Source organism: Ovis canadensis, chromosome 3 (assembly GCF_042477335.2).
Source record: "Ovis canadensis isolate MfBH-ARS-UI-01 breed Bighorn chromosome 3, ARS-UI_OviCan_v2, whole genome shotgun sequence".
Taxonomy (NCBI): Eukaryota; Metazoa; Chordata; class Mammalia; order Artiodactyla; family Bovidae; genus Ovis; species Ovis canadensis.
In genome coordinates this window covers 25,867,407-25,885,504 of record NC_091247.1, presented here as the reverse complement: position 1 = coordinate 25,885,504, position 18,098 = coordinate 25,867,407, and the positions used below count along the sequence as shown (strand labels likewise).

The window sequence follows — 18,098 nt, the reverse complement described above, 5'->3', positions numbered from 1 at the left end:
CAGTGCTTGTACTATCTATTTCACAAGAAGGCCCACAGATTGAATGTGGGTGACATTGCAGCAGATGCAGAATCAAGGTTGTCTTGCCTAAATATTAAGTAACGAAATATGGATATAGTCATATTTCAATTAAATATGTGGTCAATAAAAAGCAATGTTCTATAACTTTACGAGTGCATGAGTATCAAACATGACTTCAGTATGGTTTTTTTAGGGATGAGAGTCACACCTTCTGGTTTATTGCAGAACACCTAAGAATGAGTCACCTGGTCTCAGGCAAAGTAGATCTTTTCCCCAGCCCTTCCAGATCTAAAGCTCACTCCTTCCAACCACAGCTCTAATATAGACAGTGACGAATAAGGGTGTTGGGTGTCACATAGTGCAGTGTTGTTTGTCATGGCACACACAAACACACATTTATGTATAGGACTGAAATGTAAACTGTACTCCTTCTTTGGTTAGGCTGCACAGGGATCTTAGTTCCCCAACACAAGCCTCTTGCAATAGAAGCCCACAGTCCTAACCACTGGACTGTCAGGGAATTCCCTTCTCCAAGTTATTGATAAAGAAAATCTAACCTCCTACTTTATCTTTACATGGATACACAATATGGACATGAGATTGAGCAGGCTCCAAGAGTTGGTGATGCACAGGGAAGCCTGGCATGCTGTAGTCCATGGGGTCACAAAGAGGCGGACACGACTGAGTGACTGAACTGAACTGACAATGGGCATCTAATTCTTGATTCCACCATCTCTCCTCAAAACTGTCTACCCTTAGTCATTCCCAAATACTCAGTTGCTTAGGCCAAAAACCTAGCAGTCATTCTTGATTGTTCTCTTTACTAACAGCAACTTGATCAGCAAGTCCCTTGTCTCTAAAACACACCCTAAATCCCAATTTCTGAAGAAAATTCCCTTAGTTCTTTCTGCAGTCTCCTATCTGGCCTCCCTGCTTCCACTTTTTATCACCTCCTGCCGCCGCCGCTAAGTCGCTTGTCAGTCGTGTCCGACTCTGTGCGACCCCATAGATGGCAGCCCACCAGATTCCCCCGTCCCTGGGATTCTCCAGGCAAGAACACTGGAGTGGGTTGCCATTTCCTTCTCCAATGCATGAAAGTGAAAAGTCAAAGTGAAGTCGCTCAGTCGTGTCTGACTCTCAGTGACCCCATGGACTGCAGCCTACCAGTCTCCTCAGTCCATGGGATTTTCCAGGCAAGACTACTGGAGTGGGGTGCCATTGCCTTACCTCCTACTCCTACACAATCATTAGAAGCTACACACAGAAGCCATTTCATTGTTTGTTCCTTTCTTGGCACCAGCTCTGCCTCTGAAGTGATATTAAGTAGCAACGCTAAGACTGTAAAGCATATAAAGTTCCAAAAAGGGACAGAATGTAACAATTTTTAAGATATCCAGGTACAACTAGATTTAAATATAGAACTGATGGTTCCTGCATGAGGTCATGATCAACCTGAAAAGGTTACTTGAAAATAGCTCAGCATTGAGTAAAATTTAAAAACACTGCACATAGCACATAGCAAACTCACCCTAAACTGTATAACTTTATGTTCCGTTTTTATTTCAATAGGTTGCAATTTGAAATTTTTTGTGGTGTAGGATTTGATGAGTCTCTACTCATATTTTATAACATGACTTCACTGACATCAATCTGCTCATGCAATCAATGTATATTATTTATATAAAGAAAATCTCCTAAAATATTAATTCTATAGAATTTATATTTAATTATAATTAATTAAATATTAATAATCATAATTAATCATATTATTCCATAGAATTAATATGATGCAAGAACACTTATGTGAATAAGAAAGTCAGAGAAACCTATAGCAAATAATTTTATAGCCTTACTAGTGGTTTCAATTTATTTGCTTTAGTGAAAAAGCATTGGACTTGGGATAGAAAACCTAGAATTTTGATCTTGGATACATTAACTGTATGTGTAACCTTGGGAAGACATTTAACCCATCTACAAAATGAGAGGTGTTAAAAAAGATGAATTACAAGATTCTGACATTCTTTGAATCTCATCATCAATTTTGATAGCCTGGTATTTAAACTCTATTTCAGATTATTATCACTTGGTAGAAAAAACATGGATTTCTAGTTTAAAGAAAGAGCTTAAGAATCCCCTTCAGATTAAAACAAAACCAAATCCTTTGATGTAACCATATGGTGCCCATAAATCAGTTTATGCTCCTAAAACTTCCTTAAAAGCTAATAAGCTTTTATTGGTTAATTATAAAACTGAATGAGGTGAGAAAAGCACAGAACCTTGCTAATTCCACTAATGAATCAAATTTAAAGAACACAAAAAGAGGTCAATGGTCTTATTTATGTAAAAATATAATTTTATTAAACAGTTTTATTTTAGGCATAAACATTAGAAATCTTTTTTAATGATAAAGAAGGAAATACTTTTAATTTCCCAATTCTCATGTAGATAACTATTTTCATATAAAGTTTGGTAAACTGTATAAAATTTATTTCAGTACAGGATTATACTGTATAGGATATACCACATAATTTCACTAATTAATGTTATGTTTACTGTTTTATTTTCATCTGAATTTAGCCTAAACTTTGAAGCATAATATAACCCAGGCTTAACATGCTAATAGTAAACACTTATTAAATGCTTATAATTTACCAGAACTCATCTTGCTACTGGAGATACAGTAGTGAAAAAGTGGTTAGGTGAGCTTAGAGATAAAAAGGGAATTTCAACAAGGAGACAAGTACAGGCACAGAAGTAAGGTTAAATAGAGGAAGAGGAGTATATAGATCTGAAGAAGGCAGCTTACCTAGTGTAGGGCATCAAGGAAGGCTTCCTAAAGGAAGTGACAGCTAAGCACAGACCTCCCAACCGTGTTTCCCATCTCTTACCAACAAGGACCACTTCGGCCAGAGGCTGTAGAGTTTTCATCTATTTTGACTATGTCCTATGTGTGTCATGGCAAGGGCTAGGATCGGAGCATATATTTGATACCTTTAGACATCAGTTTCTTTGGGGGTGTTCTGGGTTAGCGGTAAATATCTTTTTTCCATCTAGAAAGGAAGTGTTGGAGTACAGAAAGTGGATTACATAGCTAGATTAGCATGTCACGGCAAGAGCTGTGTAAAGACTGAAGTGGGAAGCAAAGCACTGAAAGCTAAGCCAAGGAATTTACACTTTCTTTAGTTCCGATGTTTACTGAGAGGGTTTACAATGTAAACCAGGCACGAGCTGGTGGGGGTGGGGGCGGGAAAGAAAGACTATATATAAACAACCACAAAGCCTTAAGGTAGTTGCTACGAGGGAAGTTATTTTCAAACACAGAGTTAACACCTAACAGGAGGAACACCCAAGTGTGCCCACAGGGTGATCGAGAAAGGCTCGCCCAGGATGGCCTAGCACATGGCGTGAGACTTTGCCCCACGGGGCCCTGGCGAGACCATCTGAGACCCAGGGCCTCGGTTCTGCGCTTAGCGGCGGCGGATATCTCCCCCGCGGGGGCGAGCCGCGGGGTGGGGAGACCCCGGGCTCGGAGAGCCAGGGCCAGGCCGGGAGTTCCGGGCCGCGGTGCTACTCAACCCAGAGAGAACGGCGGGAGGTGTCCTGGGAAGAGGGGAGGGCGAGATAAGGACGCGAACATAGAGCTCGCCTCCAACCAGCTTGCAATCGCCCCTAGATTGCAAAGGAGCGGGTAGAGGGGCCTGGGCGGGGCCGTCTCCACAGATCCGCGCGGGACTTACCCGGACAACCCTGCTTCCTTGGTTTTTGGAAAGACGCCCTTCTGTCATTTACCAGTTTGGTCTGAATTCTAATTACTGCTGCCTCCAAGTTTCTAAATCTCCCTCTACTCAAAAAAAAAAAAAAAAAACAGAAAACGAAAACTTTCTTTTTCCCTTCCCAAGCAAAGCCTAGAGTTCGGAGGCTAAGCACTCAGGCCCGGAAACCTCCCCGGAAACCACTTGAATCCGGCGCCTCAGCCACGCGGCTCCGCCTCTTCCGGGAAGTGACTTCCGCCTTTCCGTGACCGCGGCCTTGCACGCCGCGGCGGCGCCCAGCCAGTCGCTGTACGCATGCGCGGAACTGTAGCCGCCGTTAGTGTTCCAGGGTAGTTTTTTTTTTCTCCCCGCTTTCAGTTAGGCAACTCACCCGCCCCGACCCCTCCGCGCATCCCACAGTCGCAGAGCCCCGGCGCTCCTCCCAGCATCCCCACTGCCCGCCCAGGGGTACTTCCGGCCTCGCCTCCTAGACTCCAGTGGCGCGAAAACTCCGCATCGCGCACGCGCGGGCGGAGCCCCAGCGGGCGGAGGGCGGGACGGGGCGCAGGCGCGGAGAGTGGGACGGGGCGCAGGCGCGGAGAGTCCGGAGGTGGGGGCCGGGGGCGGCGGGGCTCCTGCCTTCTCCCGCGGTGGGCGCGCGGTGTCTCGGGGACCAACGGCTGCTGAGCCGACTGCGAGATTCCACTAACGTGGCTTTAGCGTCCTGTGCTGCGGCGGCAGTCCCGCCGATCGGGGGTTCTTTGGGGGAGACTTCGACTTGTTCGAGGTAGGCTAAGGGCGCGCTCCGTCGCCCTCTCTTGCTTCGGATCCTCCCTTGGCCGGCGCCCTCCCTCAGCCCACCCGGTGGCGGCCAGGTCTTTGGAGCCGCGGCGGTGCCCAGGGCGCGCGAGTCAATGGCGGGCGGTGATCTCCGCGCCCTCTCCGCCGGCGGCGCGGGTCCCTTCAGCCGCAGGAAACTTGCCGGTGTCCGCCGGGCCCCTCCCTCGGACGGCTCTAGCGGCGGTGCTTGAAAAATCCCGTCTCCGGCTAGCCTGAGGGAACCTGGCGCCCGGCCCCGAACGGTCCCCGTTAGGCTTTGATGAGTGGTTTGAAGGGGAGAAGGGTTAGGGGGATGAGTCTGGGCTCGGGGATTGGGTTCTTATCACCCCCTCTGATGACCCCTTACAAGTAACAACTTAACTACGTTTAAGAGATATGTGTAAATATCCCTGAAGGTGGCTTTGTTGCTAAATGCCAGTTTCAGGAGAACGCAAAACTGTTACCTAGAAAAATTTAAATTGTGACGTTTGGAAGTTTTATGATGGCCTGTCTTTCCCCCTTATTTTCTTGTGGAGATGAATTGGAGAAGAATCAGTACTGGGAATTACAGAACACAGAGCTCAAGGGTGGAGGAAGGGCTGCAGGACACTTTGGGGCATAAGAGGGTGCTGTGCTTAATTCATACGAGAGCAACTATTTGGTGTTTAAACCCTGAACACAGAACTTACGTGAGTGCTTGCTACTCTGTATATGTCGTGAGATTGAAAGGGAGTGTTCTAAATACAAGCTATTCTGGAATATATTCAAAAGAAAAAGTCCAAATGTCCAGACTTTTAGATGGCTGCTGTGTAGTCTTTTAAAATACTTACTAGCTTATTCACTGGCTTGTAGATAGTGCCATGGGTGTATGTGGGTGGTAAGGGAGCATGTTAGAAATGCTTAGATTCACTTTATCTCCTTTTACTGTGAGAAATATGCAGAGTAATTATTTCCTGTAGGAATGTATGTTTTCAGTTTTCCATTTTTCTTTTTTTCCCCCTTGAATTCCAGTAAGTACAAAGAAGTTTGGAGATTACCAGAATATTACTTTTTACATGTTTTTGTATAAGAACCAGTGTTGTGTGACCCTGAACAGGTTGGCACCACCTCTGTAAATTTCATTTCCTGTTCTGTAATTGGGCTTCCGCAGCACGTCAGATGGTAAAGAATCTGCCTGCAATGCAGGCAACCTGGGTTCAGTCCCCCTGGGTCAGAAAGATCCCCCAGAGAAGGAAATGGCAACCCATTCCAGTATTCTTGCCTGGAGAATCCTATGGACAGAGGAGGCTGGTTTTTTATTTTACTGACTTTATTTTACTGATTAGATGTAGAATTTTGTATAAAACCTGCCTAAATCTTGATGATCATTTTTAGATCTAAGTTAGGAAAATTAGTCAAAGCCATACTTGGTTTACTTTCAGGAATTAGTGGCTCAGCTGGTAAAGAACCCACCTGCCAATGCAGGAGACTGGAGACTTGGGTTCATTTCCTGCGTCCTGAAGATCCCCTGGAGAAGGAAGTGGCAACCCACTCCAGTATTCTTGCCTGAAAAATTCCATGGGCAAAGGACCCTGATGGGCCACAGTCCATGGGGTCGCTAAGAGTCACACAATTGAGTGCCCACACATGCAGGCATTATGTTTAAGGCATAATTAAACATCACAGTTATATATGTGTATATACATATGTAAGTCTAGATGACTGAGAGTCAAGTGTAGACACTTAAGTATGTTTTATTCACTAGTTAATGAGATGCATCTTACTCACTAGTTTCCTTGGTGAACAAATTCAAAATAGTTTCTGTGACTTTCTTAGTGCCACTGCCAAATCTCCAGCTTTGTTATTGTCTCGATGCTGAGTCTTGTCTTACTCTTTCGTGACTTCATGGACTAACCCGCCAGGCATCTCTGTCCATGGGATTTTCCATGAACAGAGAATTCTTTCCATGGCAAGAATGCTGGGGTGGTTGCCACTTCCTTCTCCAGGGGATCTTCCCAACCCAGGGATCAAACCTGAGTCAACTGCATTGGCAGGCGGATTCTTTACCACTGAGCCACCTGGGAAGTCTCTACTAGAATCTAACTCTATTATTTTGCTGCCTACTGGCGTATCCATCTCAATTTCCTAGAAGCACTTCAAACTCAATGTTTTCAAGAAAAATGAATGAATCATTTCCAAACCTCAGTCTGCTGATGATAGCATTTACTATTAAGAGTAAAGATTGTTTCTGAAAATTAAACACAAGATAAAATTTTATACAGCAAGCCCAACATTAGAGGGACATATCACATTAGAATCCTTTTTGTAGTTTTATACATTACCAAAGGAGGAACAAGATGAGCAGACAATTTCACTGCCTATAAATAGTCAAACTTGGTTAAACTCAGTTCATGCCAAGTGGAACCTAGACATTAAAGAAGTTTGATTTGGGGTTTTGACAGCCTGGGTTTGGATCTAGGCTCTGCTAAGATACACCTACATAAGTTTGGGTATCTTTTAAATGAGCTTCAGTATCTCCTTTTGTAAAGTAAGGGATCACTTATAAGGATGTTGAGAATTAAAGGGTTTGTACCTCTTAATCCCCTTCACTTATTTCACTCCCCTACTTCCCCCCTCCCCCTTTCTGGCAATTATCCATTTGTTCTTTGTATCAGAATCTGTTTTCATTTTGTTTTGATGTTTAGATTTAACATATAAGTGAGGTCATATGAGTATTTGTCTTCCTCTGAGTTATTTCATATAGTATAATACCCTTTGGGGCTTCCCAGGTGGCTCACTGGTAAAGAATCCACCTGCCAATGCAGGAGATTGGAGTCTGATCCCTGGGGTGGGGAGATCCTGTGGAGATGGAAATGGCTACCCACTCCACTATTCTTAGCTGGGAAATTGTATGGTCAGAGGAGCCTGGTGGGCTACAGTCCATGGGGTCAAAAAAGATTCAAACATGACTTAGTGACTAAACAAAAACAGCAATACCTATGTTGTTACAAATGGCAAGATTTCTTTTTAACGGTTGTATAATATTCCATTGTGTGTATGTGTTTTGTTGTTCAATCACTAAGTCCTGTCTGACTCTTTGCAGTCCTAAGATCTGCAGCACTCCAGGGGTGCAGGCTTCCCTGCCCTTCACCATTTCCTGGAGTTTGCTCAAACTCATGTCTTGAGTCAGTGATGCCATCCAACCATCTCATCCTCTGTTGTCCTCTTCTTCTGCTGTCCTCAGTCTTTCCCAGCATCAGGATCTTTTCCAGTGGGTCAGCTCTTCGCATCAGGCGGCCAAAATACTGAAACTTCAGCTCTAGCATCAGACCTCCCAGTGAATATTCAGAACTGATTTCCTTTAGGATTGACTGATTTGATCTCCTTGCATTCCAAGGGACTTTCAAGAGTCTTCTCTAGTACCACAGTTCAAAAGCATCAATTCTTCAGTGCCCAGCCTTCTTTATGGTACAGCTCTCACATCTGTACATGACTACTGGAAAAACCATAGCTTTGACTATACAGACCTTTGTTAGCAAAGTGATGTCTCTGCATTTTAACACGCTGTCTAGGTTTGTCATAGCTTTCCTTCCAACAAGCAATCGTCTTTTAATTTCATGGCTACAGTCACTATCGGCAGTGATTTTGTAGCCCAGGATAATAAAATCTGCCACTGTTCCACTTTTTCCTCATGTATTTGCAATGAAGTGATGGGAGCAGATGCCATTTTTGAACTTTGAGTTTTAAGCCACCTTTTTCACTGTCCTCATTCTTCCTCATTGAGAGAGAGGCTGTTTAGTTCCTCTTTGCTTTCTGCTGTTAGAGTGGTATCATTTGCATTTCTGAGATTGTTGATATTTCTCCCAGCAGTGTTGATTCCAGCTTGTAATTCATCAAGTCTGGCATTTCAGGTGGTATACTCTGCATATAAGTTAAATAAGAAGGGTAACAACATACAGCCTTGATATTCCTGTCCGTTGTTCCATGTCTGGTTCTAATTGTTGCTTCTTGACCTGCATACAGGTTTCTCAGGAGGCCGGTAAGGTGGTCCGGTATTCCATCTCTTTTAAGAATTTTGCACAGTTTGTTGTGATCCACAAAGGATTTAGCATAGTCAGTGGAGCAAAAGTGGATGTTTTTCTGGAATTCTGCTTTTTCTATGATCCGTGGATGTTGGATGTATATGTGTATCGTGTCTTTATCCATTTATCTGTTGATGGGCATTTATATTGCTTCCGTATGTTGGCTATTGTAATAATGCTGCAGTGAACATTGGTGTTCATGCCACTGCTTTTGTTCAGCACTGCTTGTCCTTTAGAGACTGGTCTGTTTTGCCTTTATTCTCACTGTTTCATTTGTGCTCTATATTGAGGCCACAGGGATTTTTAAAAAACACAAATCTGAGTGTTCAGATTTTATTACCTGATTTTTGCTTACCTATAATTGTTTGATGGGTGGACTAATGAATTTTTTCACTTACTTATTTATTGTCTGTTGTATCTCATGTATATATTCCAAGCAGTGTGCTTATATTTCAATACATTAAAAATGAGGTGGTTTAATGCAGAATGAGTTTGTCTGTGGTGTGGTAGGAGCAGAATTGGGAATGAGGTAGTCCATGGCAGATTCAGAAGCAGTAGCAATTTACCTTTCTTTAAAACCTCTGTTTTCTATTGATATTTCCAATTCTCTTATGACTGTTCTCACTGCTGTTAGCCCCTACTTTGATATTAATGGAAAGTATGAATTACTAGGTACTCACATTAAAATGGAAAATTTGGAAATTTATAATCCTGTGTGAAAATGGTTTTGGTTTTTCAAATTTCCTGTGTATATGCTTGCTATAATTAACCCTTGGTGATTGATTTTTTTTCCTCTTGAACTTATTTTTTCTTGATAATCATATTTGTTACTATTCCTGCTTTGATGGAGCTTGCTTTCTGCAAGGGAGAAGTAATATGATCCTTAATTTTGAATTTTTTTATTGTAAATAAATATTGAATACCATGAAGAGCTTTATGAATGTATTGAAAATCCCAGAGGGGCTTTCTCCCCCCCCCCCATTTTTATGTTTAACAGGATATTAAAAGTATTTTTCTTTACATCTGTTTATATTATCTTTTTAGCATCTTAGAAACAGTTCTACTGTTGTAACCTGTATTTAAGTCTCAGGACATTCACGTGTATTTTTAAAAGTCCATTATCATTAAATTATAGAATGATTCCTGTTTTTAAAGGTTGGATCCTTCGGTGTCTGTTAGATGCATGTTGCCATGGCAACCTAACAGCAAACTGCAAATCCCAGGCTAAGTACAGCAAATAAAAAAACGTTGTCGTCATGTAGCGCACTGTATTCTGTCTTGTATAGGATCTCACATTGATTATGAGAAGCTAATCACACGTACCGTCATTCCCCTTCCTCCCCCGATTTTACTTGAAAAATGACTGTTTTCTAGTGGTAAAATACTAAGATCAATCAGCTGATGTCTGAGTGTCAGCTAACTGCAAGATCATGTATTAAGCATTAATGAAAACTGTCTAAAAGGACATTTAATATTGGGAAAATGAAGAAGCAATGCTACTTCTTTGCTCTTCTGTGATAAATAAATGACTAATTGAGTAAGAAACAGGTATGGGTGTGAGAAAAGGCAGTGTTGGGAAAATAATAGTCTGGTAGTGTTCTAGGGAATTAAAGTCAGCTGAAATTAATGAATATTAATTCTTGCTATTAAATAACTTGAAAATTGTGTTTGAGTTTCAAGTTCTGACTTGTGTAAGAGATTCAAAATAAACACTAAGTTACTTGTCAGAAAGATGGTGAATATTATGTAATTGTGACTATAATGTTAGTACTTTCTCAAAAGGCATTTGTTTAGGTTAAATGTCCTTTGGATGTTAACTAATATTCCCTTTAAATGGTATTTGATTTATCATGATACATTAGGTTCCTTGTTGCGTTCAGGACAGGGTAAAGTCCTAAATTCTTAATGTTGTTTACAACAATTCTTCTCAGACTTAATGTACTTGGGAGTCACCCGAGACCTTGTTAAAATGAAGATTCAGATTCACTTGTTTTAAATTGAAGTCTGAGATTCTGGATATCTAGCCTGTTCCTAGGAGATGTAGATGCTGCTTCCTGGTCCTTGGACCACACTTTGAATATCAAATCTGCCACTCATTCTGTGGCTGGCTTCTCTGCGGCCCTAACTTTATTACTGGTAGCTGTGCCTTGTCATTTATGGCAGTATGTCATGGGCATGCTTACAGTATTCCCTGCAGTAGCAGTTGGCCGAATGTAGTCCAGGCTTCCATGAGACTGTTTCAGAGGGGCTACAAGATCAAAGTTGTTCTCATAATTATCATAAGATGTTATTTCCCTTTTTTACTTTCATTCACTTGTGACTACATAGTGGAATTTTCTAGAGGTTATAGACGTGTGATGATGTCTGCTCTGATGGCTGATACAGTGTGTACTTGTGGGTTGTTTTAATTTTTTTTTCAGTTTTAATTTATAATACGGTCAATATTGTTAGAAACAAAAGCCCTCTGAGGTCCTTGGTGCTTTTTAAGACACTGCAACCTTTGAGAACTGCTGCCCTCTGGTTTTCTTAGGCCATGGACACAGAGACTCACATCTGGAACTTGACCAGAGCTCTTTCCATGGCTTGAGGTGGCTGTTGGGCTGGGGTGTGCACCTTGCTTCTCTAGGCACTGGTAGAAGGCCTTCTCTGTCACATCCAGTGGGGAATGGGAGTAAATATAGCATCCTGTTAAACCCTCTTATGGGTAGACCTCTAGGTTCTTCATCAGATGTCCCTATCATGCCTCCCTACTTGGCCTGCACAGCCTTGTCTGACTCTGGCCCAGATGGGATGTTGCGATGCTTCCTTTTAGCATCACCAAAAGGAGGTCCACACTACCCACTTGACCTTTGCTGATGCAGGGGGTGGTGAGGAAGGGACAACAGTTCTTTTAATGGTATTTGACTAGAGTGATTATTGTCTGAAAGTCTTCTTGTTAGACTTCCTTTTCCTGGCCTTTTGTCTGGAGAGAACAGGCTTTCATTAAGCCTTTTGTTTCCCCCTGCACCTCTTGGTGTTTACCCTGTTGCTGGCTTCTCCAAGTCCGCAGTAGTTGAGGGAAAACAAAAACTCAGTCAACCACTGTGACATCTTTCCTTGGATTGTGAGGTTCCTAGCAGATGTAGATGCTGCTTGCTGGTCCTTGGACCACACTTTGAATATCAAGTCTGCCACTCATTCTATGGCTGGCTTCTCTGCTGCCTTTTTCAGAGTTGTGTTATGCTTGTTTTATAGTATATAATTTTCAAGAATGTTTTACTAAGCAAGAGGAATAGGGAAAATATATCTGTTCCACCTTCATAGAAATGGAAGTCTCTGATTGCTTTTTTCAACTTGCACTTTGGGTCAAAGAATTCTGAACTCCAGCTCCACTGCATAACTCTTATATTTGATTGTCGAAAAATATATGAGTAAGTATTAAAATATTTTTGTTAAAGAAAAACTAGATTTGATAAACGTAAGTAGCTACTTTGGGGAGAAAAAAGATTAATTAAATAGAATTGACGTGAAAGGAATCAGGACCACAGTTGAGGATTGTCCAAAACAAGGTAATTTTGTGTAATAAATTTGAAGCTTTAAATTATCAGTGTTCTGGAAAATAAAATTACAGCAGACTTGTTCTAGGAATCTATAGTCAACCTGTAATAGCCAGTATACAAAAAAAGAAATTGAAATGATTTCATAAAATTAAAATAGTCTCCATTATCTAATAGCTTTAAGGTTAGTTCTTTTTCACTTTCAAAAAAACCTTTCAGTGTCATGCCATAGTGGTGATAGCAAAGCATTAAAAGATAAACTACCCAGTTCACTTAATGAAGCATGCATTGTCATAATAAAACTTGTCAAAGATAGTTCCCCCAAAACAGTTCCAACAAGATATGTATAGATATTTGACATTTCTGCAAAATTGCTCTGTCAGTATAAGTTTGGAGGGCAGTGGATAAAAATTAAGCACTATATGTATCTCTCCCCTGCCCTCCTCCTATCTCTCATTTGTACTTTAAAGTCCTTATTCTCCCACTTTGATCTATTTCTTGCTGTCTTTGTAACATACTCCACTGGCCTCCCAGTGCACACCTACATGTCTGACTGGCTTCCTTGCCATCCATACATCATCAAGGTGAACTATCCTTTTTTCTACTGAGGACTGAGTTGAATCTTTCAGTCCGAATTAATGAGAGGGAAAATCTCATTTAATCCCTTGCTGCCCAGATACCTGGCACAAACCTGCTGTGATATAGTTCTGGGGGCACCTAAACAGATTGAACCCCACTCCAGTACTCTTGCTTGGAAAATCCCATGGATGGAGGAGCCTGGTGGGCTGCAGTCCATGAGGTCGCTAAGAGTCAACCACGACTCAGCGACTTCACTTTCACTTTTCACTTTCATGCATTAGAAAAGGAAATGGCAACCCACTCCAGTGTTCTTGCCTGGAGAACAGAGGAGCCTGGTAAGAGGCCGTCTATGGGGTCGCACAGAGTCGGACACGACTGAAGCGACTTACGAGCAGCAACAGCAAACAGATTGAAAGTAGAACTATTTTTCATATTCTTGTATCTTAGAAATTTTTTGGTACCTCTGCTGTGGATGTTTCTCATTATTCAGCAGACAGTTATTAGGTACCTATCACTTTAGGGCTCTAAGAGAATTTTTAAGAAAAAAATGGAAGCAACAGTTCAAGTAATCATACCATTTCATTTCAACAAAAGACCATCAACTTGGACTTAAGGTGTGGCATTTATGTTTAAAAAAGCTTGATGATGTTAATTTTCTAGAGACAAATTTTAAGGAATATTGGTAAAAACAAAAAAACTAGATAATTAGCCTGGGTTATTTCTTAGAGAACAGTGAAGTGACACTACTTAGTTCAGTCGCTCAGTCGTGTCTGACTCTTTGCGACCCCATGGTCTGCAGCACATCAGGCCTCCCTGTCCATCACCATCTCCTGGAGTTTACTCAGACTCGTGTCCATTGAGTCGGTGATGCCATCCAGCCATCTCATCCTCTGTCGTCCCCTTCTCCTGCCTTCAGTCTTTTCCAGCATCAGGGTCTTTTCCAATGAGTCAGTTCTTCGCATCAGGCACCCAAAGTATTGCAGTTTGAGCTTCAGCATCAGTCCTTCCAGTGAATATTCAGGACTGATTTCCTTTAGGATGGACTGGATCTTCTTGCACTCCACGGGATTCTCAAGAGTCCTTCAACACCACAGTTCAAAAGCATCAATTCTTCGGTGCTCAGCTTTCTGTATAGTGCAGCTCTCACATCCATACATGACCACTGGAAAAACCAGAGCCTTGACTGGACAGACCTTTGTTGACAAAGAAATGTCTCTGCTATTAAATATGCTGTCTAGGTTGGTCATAACTTTCCTTCCAAAGAGTAAGTGTCTTTTAGTTTCATGGCTGCAGTCACCATCTGCAGTGATTTTGGAGCCCCCCCCCACCCCAAAATAAAGTCTTTCACTGTTTTAATTGCTTGCCCATCTGATTGCCATGAAGTGATGGGACCAGATGCCATGATCTTAGTTTTCTGAATGTTGAGTTTTAAGTTTGTTTCTTCTTGCCAACTTTTTCACTCTCCTCTTTCACTTTCATCAAGAGGCTCTTTAGTTCTTCTTCACTTTCTTCCATAAGGGTGATGTCACCTGCATATCTGAGGTTATTGCTGTTTCTCCTGGCAGTCTTGATTCCCTCTTGTGCTTCAGCCAGCCCAGCGTTTTTCATGATGTACTCTGCATATAAGTTAAATAAGCACGGTGACAATATACAGCCTTGACATACTCCTTTCCTGATTTGGAACCAGTTTGTTGTTCCATGTCCAGTTCTAACCATTGCTTCCTGACCTGCATACAGATTTCTCAGGAGACAGATCAGATGGTCTGGTATTCCCATCACTAAAAAAATTTTCCACAGTTTGTTGAGATCCACACAGTCAAAGGCTTTGGCATAGTCAATAAAGCAGAAGTAGACGTTTTTCTGGAACTCTTACTTTTTCGATGATCCAGTGGATGTTGGCAATTTGATCTCTGGTTCCTCTGCCTTTTCTAAAACCAACTTGAACATCTGGAAGTTTATGGTTCACATATTGCCAAATCCTGGCTTGGAGAATTTTGAGCATTACTTTACTAGCGTGTGAGATGAGTACAACTGTGTGGTAGTTTGAGCATTCTTTGGGATTGGAATGAAAACTGACCTTTTCCAGTCCTGTGGCCACTGCTGAGATTTCCAAAGTTGCTAGCATATTGAGTGAAGCACTTTCACAGCATCATCTTTTACGATTTAAAATAGCTCAACTGGAATTCCATCACCTCCACTAGCTTTGTTCATAGTGATGTTTCCTAAGGCCCACTTGACGCATTCCAGGATGTCTAGCTCTAGGTGAGTGATCACACCATTGTGATTATCTGGGTCACGAAGATCTTTTTTGTACAGTTCTTCTGTGTATTCTTGCCACCTCTTCTTAATATCCTCTGCTTCTGTTAGGTCCATACCATTTCTGTCCTTTTATCAAGCCCATCTTTGCATGAAATGTTCCCTTGGTATCTCTAATTTTCTTGAAGAGATCTCTAGTCTTTCCCATTCTATTGTTTTCCTCTATTTCTTTACATTGATCACTGAGGAAGTCTTTCTTATCTCTCCATGCTGTTCTTTGGAACTCTGCGTTCAAATGGGTATATCTTTCCTTTTCTCCTTTGTCTTTCCCTTCTCTTCTAGTGCTAGGCAAAAGCGAAAGTGAAAGTCACTGGTCTTGTCAGACTCTTTGAGACTACATGGACTATACAGTCCATTACAAATACGCTTCTTTGGGGGAAATAATTAGTACTAGTTTTATGTGATTCAATATTACTTTATAATGTATAAAAATTGGATGATTGCTCTGGAGTAAGTTCAGAAGGCATTATTCCATCTCATCAGTAGATCCACAGTTTCACAAATAAAACTGTTTACCTTTTGTGAAATTAGGGGTTAAAATCCTTAGGTAGAAAAGAAAGAAAGAAAGTGAAGTGGCTCAGTCGTGTCCGACTCTTTGCGACCCCATGGACTGCGGCCTACCAGGCTCCTCCATCCATGGGATTCTCCAGGCAAGAATACTGGAGTGGGTTGCCTTTTCCTTCTCCAGGGGAAAATACTTAGATAGGTCCGTATCAATAAAAACCTCCATCATGAATCCCTCTGACGTAAAATCAGCTAGTGTTGCATATGTAGATTTTTTAAAACAAGAATTTATTATCTACTTCTGTAGTGAGAAGTCTGACATGTCTGCCTGGGCTAAAATCACGAGAGCAGGAGGGATATGTTCCTTTCCAGAGGTTCTTGAGTATGTGTGTCCTTACCTTTCCACCTTCTCATGACCACTCACATTGTTTGGCTCATGGCCCCCTCCCTCCACACAGATGATAATTTTACTTTTTCTTAAAGTGAAAATGAATGGATATAGTTCTAAAATTTAAGCTTTGTCTGATTTTGTTAAGTTTTTTTTAATATATATATATGGAACAGTTGTATGGGTGCTTTACATGATTTTCTTCATTGTCACTGTAATATTTGTTTAGACCTGATGGCTAAAAGAAAGGAAGAAAATTTTTTCTCTCCTGAAAATGCCAAAAGACCAAGACAAGAAGAATTGGACGATTTTGATAAAGATGAATGTGACGAAGATGAATGTACAGTTTCTTTCACTAATGGTACCTCTACTTTGGTGAGTGCAAAATTATAAAATTAATAACTTTTGATTGTCCTGTTTCTCGTCTGTTTTGTATATCGTATTCTTAATTCAGTATCCAAAGCTGGGTCGCTAGCTGCAGAGGAAAAATAACATGAATTTTTAACAGTGAGGTAAAAATCACCTAATTTTGAAGTTCATGTTAATTTTTAGAAAAAATTAGTAGAGAAAACAATAAAACAAAGAGGTAGTTCTTTGGAAAGGTCAGTAAAACTTACAAACCTCTACTAAGATTAACGAAAGGGAAAAATGAGAGAAAACACAAACTACCAGTATCAGGAATGAAACAGTGGATTTGACCATAGACTCTGCAAACAGCAAAAGGACAATAAGGAGACTTCCCAGTGGTTAGGAATCTGCTTGCCAATGCTGAGGACGTGAGTTGGAGCCACAGGTGGCGAGGCGGCTCAGCTTGTGTGCCACAGGTACTGAAACCTGCGCTCTCTGTAGAGCCTGTGCTCCACGAGAAGCCATCTTGGAGAGAAGCCCTCACACCGGAACTAGAGAGTAGCCCCCGCTCACTGCAGCTAAATAAAAGTCTGCTACAGCAATGTGCCCGAAAGTACATTTTAAAAGAAAGGACGATAAGGGAATATTGTTAACAATTCTGCACACATAGATTAGCAGTTTAGAGTGGACCAGTTCGTATAACTATCAAGGAAATTTAATTCATCCTTTAAAAACTCCTAAAAAAGGTCTCTTCAGTTTCAGTTGGTTTGACTGAAGAATTGTACCAAATGTTTGGGTTTCATGTTCAAATTAGCATTCAGCAGAGAATTCTTAGACTTGACACCAAACATACAAACCATAAAATGAAAAACTGATAAATTAGACCTCATCAAAATTAAAAACTTTTCTTCGGCAAAGACCTTTTTATGAGGATGGAAAGTCATGCTAGCAGAATATTTGCTAATCACATATCCAACAAAGTACAAATATCTTGTTTGTATAAAGAATTCTCAAAATTCAACAATTAAAAGCAAAGAATACAATTTGAAAATGCACAGAAGGCGTAAAGAGACATCTCACTGACATGATGTTCAGAATAACCTGTCGTGAAAGTGAAGTCACTCAGTCGTGTCCGACTCTTTGTGACCCCGTGGACTGTAGCCCACCAGGCTCCTCTGTCCATGGGATTCTCCAGGCAAGAATACTGGAGTGGGTCACCATTTCCTTCTCCAGGGGATCTTCCCGACCCAGGGATCGAACCCAGGTCTTCCGCATTGCAGGCAGATGCTTTAACCCCTGAGCCACCAGGGAAGCCCTGTCACGAGGGAAATGCAAATTAAGACTATGGTGAAATACCACTGCACACCCATCAGAATGGCTATTTTATTTTTTTCTCTTAAATGACAATACCATATGCTGGCAAGGATGCAAAGAAAGTGGATCATTCATATATTGGTGGGAATGTAAAATGGTACAGTCACTCTGGAAAATAGTTTGGCAGTTTCTGTAAGAAATTTAGCGTGCAACCATCTTTAGCATATAACCCAGTATCTGTCACAGAGAAAGGGTCTTCCCTGGTAGCTCAACTGGTTAAGAATCTGCCTGCAGTGCAGGAGACCCTTGTTCTATTCCTGGGTCAGGAAGATCCCCTGAAGAAGGGATGGGTTACCCACTCCAGTATTCTTGGGCTTCCCCAGTGACTCAGACAGTAAAGAATCTGTCTGCAATGTGAGAGACCTGGGTTCGATCCCTGAGTTGTGAAGATCCCGTGGAG

The 18,098-nt window shown here is 41.6% G+C and overlaps 2 protein-coding genes across 8 annotated transcripts in view; one reads left to right on the top strand and one right to left on the bottom strand.

Annotated features, from left to right (window-relative positions):
• Positions 1 to 4,236, bottom strand: part of GEN1 (GEN1 Holliday junction 5' flap endonuclease) — a 31,180-nt gene extending 26,944 nt beyond the window's left edge. For 3 of the 6 annotated variants that reach the window (XM_069580241.1, XM_069580240.1, XM_069580239.1), the window contains exon 1: positions 3,759 to 4,236. In XM_069580241.1, coding sequence (XP_069436342.1) covers positions 3,759 to 3,806 — 48 coding nt within the window. In that variant the 5' untranslated portion in view covers positions 3,807 to 4,236. Of the gene's footprint in view, positions 1 to 2,827; positions 3,072 to 3,758 lie in introns of those variants that run through there. The other 3 variants (XM_069580243.1, XM_069580244.1, XM_069580245.1) reach the window with 3 other exon arrangements.
• The window catches only part of SMC6 (structural maintenance of chromosomes 6), a 73,016-nt gene continuing 58,941 nt past the window's right edge, over positions 4,024 to 18,098 (top strand). Inside the window, exons 1-2 of one of the 2 annotated variants that reach the window (XM_069580237.1) lie at positions 4,024 to 4,560; positions 16,206 to 16,351. In XM_069580237.1, coding sequence (XP_069436338.1) covers positions 16,211 to 16,351 — 141 coding nt within the window. In that variant the 5' untranslated portion in view covers positions 4,024 to 4,560; positions 16,206 to 16,210. The remainder of the gene's footprint in view (positions 4,561 to 16,205; positions 16,352 to 18,098) is intronic. The other variant, XM_069580238.1, reaches the window with a different exon arrangement.